Source organism: Cygnus olor, chromosome 3 (assembly GCF_009769625.2).
Source record: "Cygnus olor isolate bCygOlo1 chromosome 3, bCygOlo1.pri.v2, whole genome shotgun sequence".
NCBI classification, from domain to species: domain Eukaryota; kingdom Metazoa; phylum Chordata; class Aves; order Anseriformes; family Anatidae; genus Cygnus; species Cygnus olor.
Genome location: NC_049171.1, coordinates 48,745,119 through 48,752,749, shown reverse-complemented (window position 1 = coordinate 48,752,749; position 7,631 = coordinate 48,745,119). Strand labels below are relative to the sequence as shown.

The 7,631-nt window shown below is 42.3% G+C and overlaps 1 protein-coding gene across 3 annotated transcripts in view; it reads left to right on the top strand.

Moving 5' to 3' along the window:
- The first annotated feature begins 20 nt into the window (after positions 1-20).
- The window catches only part of SESN1 (sestrin 1), a 75,428-nt gene continuing 67,817 nt past the window's right edge, over positions 21-7,631 (top strand). The window contains exon 1 of one of the 3 annotated variants that reach the window (XM_040551613.1): positions 21-368. In XM_040551613.1, coding sequence (XP_040407547.1) covers positions 42-368 — 327 coding nt within the window. In that variant the 5' untranslated portion in view covers positions 21-41. The remainder of the gene's footprint in view (positions 369-7,631) is intronic. The other 2 variants (XM_040551612.1, XM_040551614.1) reach the window with 2 other exon arrangements.

Sequence of the window (7,631 nt, the reverse complement as noted above, 5' to 3'; positions counted from 1 at the left end):
GCGGCCGTTGAGCGGCGGTTGGCGGCGCCGCTCCCCCGCCGATGCGGTGCGGGCAGCGGGCTGCGGGCTCGTTCTCCTCGGGGGCGGGTCGGCTGCCGCGGCTCCGCCATGGGGCGTCCGCCGCGGGGCTGCTGAGGCGGCGGGGGGGCTCCATGGAGGAGCGGGAGGGCGACGTGCGCTGGGACGGGCTGTGCAGCCGCGACGCTGCCGCCCGCGCCGCCGCCCTGGAGCACGTCGGGCAAGCCGTGCTCCGCCGCGGCGGGGCGGCCGCCGCTCCCCGGGTGCTGGCCCGGCTGCTCATGCTGGCCAAGCGGTGCCCGTTCCGCGACGTGAGGGAGAAGAGCGAGGCCATCCTGAGCGGCGTGCAGGTGAGCGCCCGAGGAGCCCGCAGCCTTCAGCCCGCAGCCGTGCTCGCCCCGCAGGGCGTGAGGGAGGGACGGAGGGAGGCGAGGGCCGCCTGCGAGGCTGCCGGGACAGGAGTTGGACTCGATGGTCCTTATGGGTCCCTTCCAGCTCGGGATATTCCGTGGTGCCGTGACAGCTCGGGTGCCTTTCGGTGCTAACCGGGCTGGGGTACATCCAGAGCGCCTCGTGCAAAAACAGGAAAGATTTGGGTCTAAACATCCGTTGGTATATACCTTCTCCAAACTTTTCTTTCGTTCCCAACCCATAAGCAGTCCAGCCAGCACAGGATTAACTTTACTGACCTGCTGTGCTAACAAAAATAAATGTTACTTTGTACTCTTCCACTGTTAACAGTCTAATTATAGTTGTTGGCGTCGCAATTTGCTTGCTCACCTACAGCTTTTGCAAAGGTCCTGAAATTCTGCGTGCATCAAAGGGTACGGCGGCACTGCTAAAAATACTGCTTTCTGCAGGGTAGGAAAAGGAAATTAAGGTATTTCTTTTACTCACAAGCACATACATAGAGCTGTGCTCAGCACTAGCTCCCTGATTCCCACTATTGTGCTTTTTCCCCTTGAACATTAACAGTCTTCATATGGGGGAATCAAAGGAAGAAAAATGTCCCTGTGTGTATGTGTGTGTGTATATATATATATATATATAGGTTTTGAAGGAACTTGTAACTAGTTCCATTTTTTTTGCTCTGTTCTACTTTGAACTGGTTCAAAGAAATTCTTGGTTTGGATTATTGAAGCTGACAGAGACTTATTTTGTAGAACTTCTTGATAGTGTGCAATGTGATAAATACAGTATAATTGAAATTATACAGTGTGAACGGTATGGGGCATTTTTCTTGAGGCAGATTTCAACAGTAAAAGCTGTAAGTATATGTATGTTTATATATATTTGAAAGGTTCAAGGATCATACTGTTTCTCGTAAACAAACAACAACAAAACCAATAAAACCTGAAAACTTAATCTGGCACCTTTGCCTCAGTATCTTCCCTGTTAAAAGATTCAGATGAGAAGTAAGGTGGCCTGTTTCAGTGAGAGTGATGAGTTGCTGGAACATACTGCTAAGGGAAGACATGTTTTTACCAGGCACCACTTGTCAGAGCCCATTCAAAGGCCAAATGTGCGGTGATCTCTGACCTGAATTTTGGAGGGGGTCAGGCACCTGATCTCCTGACTCTCTTTTAGTTTTACATATATGAAGTTACTGGAATGTTAAACTATTAGTCTTGTTTAGGAACTTTTTTACTAGCTTTTCTGATAGCTCAAATAGTTCCAACAGAAAACAGGCAACTGCTTTTCCACTCAGCAAGCCCAAGTTCAAATCCCATGGTTGTGAAAGAGGTACATGAATATAAAACCCATTGCATTTACACAAGCTGCAGCAAAGGGTTTACAACAAGTTAAGGAAATAAAATCAAATCCAACGTGACTTGAAAAAAATCTTTGAAAGCTGCTGTTGTAACTTTTCTTCTTAAGTTTCTTTTCTTCTTAGGAATAGATCTAAAAGAGAAATATTTTATGATTATAGAGTGGCAAGTCTTGGCTCTCATACTCGGAAATAAAAGTGTTTGTTGTAATCTTTGGATAAGCATTTGTGGAAGAAATAATCCCATCCAAGTATTCCACTTTGGATGCTGCAGACTATTGTCAGGCATGAAATAGTTTTGGTTGATGGCCAAGAGGAATCTTATTCAAATCTCTGCAGTGAAGATGGCAGATAAAGCAAACTATTAAATGTAGTTACCCCACAGAACTTTTAGCAGTGTTTCTAAAGGTAAATAGCTTAGTAACATTATAAATGCAAAATCCTGTTCAGGATAGTATCCTTGCTAAAGGATTCAATTGTATAATGTTATATCCCTGTGCTGGGATAAGGCTTTAAGCCCACAGTGATACTTTTCATTATGCTGTCTAAAACTTATTCCCTACCAAGTTAAGGGCACAGAGCCCAGGGCTGGGAGAGGCAGCTCTGAACCCAAAGGTTTTTCTTTTGGGAAAGGGTAGTGCTGCTGTCCTCCCTCATGTAGGACGGTCAGTCTCAGGCTAGTAGTCAACATAGGCTGAATTGTTTGCATGAAATGTGGGTTTGGAAAACGTGCTTTCTTAATCTTTCTGCCCTGCATTCAGGATAGGTCAGTGAGAAAACCAAAGACCTGGATTTTCCATGTGACCTGGTAGCTATTTCTTTCAGGAGCTGGTGTCTTCTTGCCTGGTGGGGTAACCAACAAATATTTAGGTGCAAGCAGCTATGCTGCTAGTGTTTTTGTGGATTTCTGTCTGGAGCAGACTGGTAAAATATATTATATGGCTAGTGTAAGCTGCAGGCTTGGCAGCAGCCTATTTCAGCGTGGCTCCTTTATAGGATCCTAGTTTGGCATCCTCAGAGTCTGCCTTTGTTATGGTCTTTTATTTTTTCCTAGAGAAAAATCGCTCTGAAATATAGTGGAATCCTAATTGTATGACTTTATTCTTTGTTTCTGATTAATAAATAGTATTGTCTGTATCAAAGTGTGTAAAAAATTATTGCTTAAAATTAATTCCTGTTTCTCTGACTTGTATGCAGGACCGTGAGTTTTTTAGTGTAGGTGCTACCTATCTACATATATATATAATAATGGGTTTTTAGCCTATGAGAATATATTTAATTTCTCATTCTGATTAGACAAGTTATTTTTGCAAGAATTATTACGAAGAAAATATCAGCACACTGGCCCTTTTTTTTCTCATTTAGGCTTCCTTGCTTTTGTTAATGATATCAAACTGATAAAGTCGCTTTATCATCAGCTTTATCACCAAACTTTAAATATTTTAAAGCCATTTCATTTGCAGTGTTTTAACAAAGTGAGATCAACTTTGTATGTTTTTACATTTGAAAATATCTCAAAAAATCAGTTGTCAGATAAAACCCCAAATATATCAGAGCTTTTTGATGCCTTCCTGCAAGTACAGTATTGTGCACGTGTTTATGTCATAATGCTCATGACCTTGCAGAACAGTGGGTCCTTCCACCTGGTATCCTAGGTGTCTGCGTGCCAACACAAATAGATGGGGACTGGCCAGCAGCGGAAGGTCTTAATGTGTGATTGTTAAAACTGTTCTGCTCAGCCTCTGTCAAATTAATTAGATGTATGTACCTGGAAGGTACATAAGGTGTACGTCGGGATCTGGAGAAGAATCATCCAATGTATGAGTTTTGCTAGTTAAATTCTCTTATAACCATCCAGTGTCTTCTGGGAAAGACCGTGCAGAACATACTACTCTGCTGAGGTATGTGAATTCATGAAAGTCGTTTTTTAGATTAACAAGGGAGTGGACTGTGAATTCGTAGGTGGAAACGAGGTTCTGCATGAATGACCACAAGGTATTGGCCTACAAAACATGGAAGATGGCAGAACGGCAGGATAAAACATACAGATGTCAAAATACTGAGAATTTGGCACGTGAAGCTTGACTGGAGGTATATCTAAGGAAGAAAGAAACTGGTCTCAGAGTCTTCGAGAAGCAACTTCACAGTACTAAACACTTCTCTTGAAGGGGAAAATTAGTAATGAAAGAACTTTGCTCTCTGTTGACCTCTTCTTTGATGTGAAACTTGCAAAATGCAGAAAATGGGAAATGGAGGTTGCTGAAGATGCATGTGAAGTGCAGTAGGAAATGTTCGGTTGTCCCAGTTCTGCTTGTACATAATAAGGTGCATATTGGAAGAAAGTAAGGAAGAAAAGATCCACAGATTAATGGACTAAGAAAGAGATGGTGCTAAGGTGATTGAAACCTTCTCTGAAATGGTTAATCCAGCAAGTGTAGTTAAGTCATGACAAAATGGTAAATAGTGCTTGGCCAGGATTAGGGGGAAAACCTGCAGATTACTTAGATAAGCAACAGATTTTTCTATCTGGTAGGGCATGATGAAATTCATTCCAAGGTGCTTCAAAAACCTAGCTGAAGTAATCTCAGACGTGCTAGTGGAGAGACGTAGTAGACTGAAAAACAGTAATAGTGTGTACCTCTTCAGTATGACCTAAGTGGGGTGAGATGAAGAGTGAACTGGTGGGTTTTACTTCAGCTGAAGGAAAAAATAATGGAAAAGTGATAAAACATGTCTTCAGTGCCTAGAAAAAAGGTTGAGCAGCAGCTGAAACAGACTTACCCAGGGTAAATGATTTTAAGTCTAGCATTTCTTCCACTTCTGTGATGGAGTAACAGGTCTTACAGCGCAGGGAGACTGATAGATTGAAGTCCTTGACATTCACACAGTGTTCTCATTAACAAGCTAGGGAATTATGAGCCAGAAAGTACCGTGCGGTGAATAAAGCTAGCTGGAAAACTTGCCTCAGAAGGTGAGCAAGGTCAGGACAGCCAGCGCTTGGTGCGGGTTGTGCAGGTTCTGGCCAGCGCCACCTTGATTAATGAAGATGTGCATGTGATGAACTGGAGAGTACAAGGTGGCAGGGAGGGTCAAAATACTGGAGAAGAACAACAGAATTTAAAATTACACTGATATTGGATGGGAACCTGCAACGTATCTTTGAGATCTGACTTTTATTGATTATTTTTGTGAAGAAAGGTTGAAGAAATTGGTGGTACGGTCAGCTAACAGGAAGGCTAACATAGTATGTTCCCAGGTAAATGGGGGATGGAGGGGACAAAAAGACTCCTGCAAAGAAGAAAACATGAGCTGGAATGAATGACCGGTTGATCTGAAGTTCAGTGAGACCTGAGTTAGACGTTTGTAGGAAAAAATCAAGGATTAGGGAAGTAAAGCAATGGCATAGCCTGTTGAGGAAGAATGAGTCACGTTCATCACTAGAGAACTCTTTGTCTAAAATGCTCTGAAGCATCAGTCAGGAGTGATATGTTTGTTATCTCCCTGGGAAAGGGCGAGCATTGCCAACTGGCTGCCTTTTACTAAAATTCCAGCCTCTGTGTTTTGTGATTGTGAGTGCTGGGGGGGCCTCTCAGCACTTTCCCTTTGATCTCCGCGACCATACTTACCAGATGGGTGGCACCAGAACATGAGGAGACTCTGCCTCTTGCTAAAAAGCAACGGTGGCCTTGGGAGGACTGCAAGTACGTTGTCGGTGGTTTGGTTTTTGTTTTTAGGTCTGCTGCTCTAGGGAATGAACGTTCTTGGTTGATCTCTGTGGTACTTAATTGTTAGAGTAATGAGAGGGAGACTCAAATATGCTCCTTGTTCTCAAATGGCTTATCCTGATGGCCCTCCTATTAGGGTGCAATTCAGGAGACTTTGGTTAACTTCCCAGATCTTTCATCTGCTTTTGGTGTAGCCTTTGATAAATGACTTTAAAACTTTCTTGTCAGTCTTCGCAGCCTTCCTGCAATAACTCCTCAGTCAACTTGAAAATCTGGAGCTGAAAAGTGCTAGGCAGATCTACCAGCTGATGGGGTTTCTGTCTGAGCTATTTGACTCTGTCCAGCTGCACGATAGTGATGTTTCCCCGTGCTGCTTACTGTTGGTCAGTCACTGCAGAAAGGTACCTCACAGAAGATGTATGGTTTGTTCAAGCCCGTGAATTTAGTTTCCTCACTGGTGGTGGTGGATCTGCCCCATCTGGAAGCTGACTCGTTTCCTTGCATAATGCAAATGCCCATATTGTTTTTTGTTTCCCGTAGTACTCTTATGTAAAGTAACTGAAAACATATCTTTTTTTTGTGTGTGAATTCACTTCAGTGTAAAAGTATGTTCTGTTTCTTCCAGCCATGAGGTGGAATGGGTTTAATTATCTATTGTAGGGTGCTCCCTTCAAAAGCCACATGTTACTCTGCCAGACTGCTAATTTAGAAAACATTTTGTCTGTTGGCTTTTTTTTTGTCATCCAGATACTCTTGCTCTTACTGAAGTATTAATATATGATGCACTTAAATGATAAGTCTTATTTACAGCCTCTGCTAGCCTACCAAAAGAACAAACAGTATCTCTGCCGTATTTATTGTAAACATGCTCTGCTGCCGATGGGTCTGTATCACGTATGCCTAGTGAGGCTGTGTGGAGAAGTTAAGGGAGGAGACCTAATCTTGAAATGTCAGGGAATGTTCTGAGCTGGGGTGTGGATATACATAAATAGATTTATATTACATATTTATATTTAATCTTCAATTGTTAATAGTCCTTAGCTTGTCTTTTCTCATCCCTCCTTCCTTCAGCCTACTTGCCTGCTTTCTGAAGGCTTCAGTCTTTGCATTGAGTGAGACTTAAGGAAATTTTCTCTTGTTGAGTTTGTCAACTGCAAAATTGCCTGACCCTGAGAAGGTCTTTGGCTGGAATAAAGAGTTGCTTGAAAAGAGTGGAGGTTCTCAAAGTGATGTGAAATGAGGTATCTGGGTCACTTCGAATGCTGTTCCTGTGTTTGGAGCCTTTCCATCCTTTTCCATGCTAACTGTATTCCATTCTTCTTGCGTGGTAATGTGCTTCGCTTACTCAGCTTTTTCTTATAATTGTTTGGGATAAATTGATCTGCAGCCTTAAGGGTTTATGTGATTCTGGTTTTCAGGGCATCAGAACTAGAGTTGTTTTTGAAAAGGGGTGTGGAGTGAAGCAGGCGCTTGACACTGGCTCGGTGAATTTTTATTTTCTGACTGAATTGAAATGCTTTAAACTGAAGAAATTAAACACAAACATTTCCTCATCTCTATTTACTGCTAAGGTAAGCAACTGTAGGGAGTACATTTGTTGCTTACGTAAAAAGGAAACAAAAAGTTTTGTTTCTTAATTTTATTTTTTTTCATAAGAAGTAATATCTAGAGATCTGCAGAGCCAGAAATATTTGAGCTTGAATGCATTGTGTAAGTAAGAGCATCTGCTCTTCTGATCTAGCAGGTGGCATGCTAACTGTTTTAGACTTCTTTCTTTTTGCTTCTGCTTTTCTCACTAGAGACTATTGTAGAGGTTGGCTGTACCTTTAAACTCCTAACTGGAAATGATCCTTTCCACACTCGTGTATTTGAATGTCAGTTTAGGCCTTTATCTTAAATTATTTTTCACACCCTGATGTAGTATGGGTAGCAGTGATCCTTCACCTCTCTGCACTGATTTTGCTAAAAGTTCTGCTCAGCTTTAAATTGCCAAAAAGCCAGCTTATTTCTACCCTCTCTTTAAAATACTTATAATCTAGTTTCCTTATTTAATATGTAAATAACTGTCTTCATTTTGAGACATTGGCTTGCATTTGGATGCTTCTTTACTCATATATGGA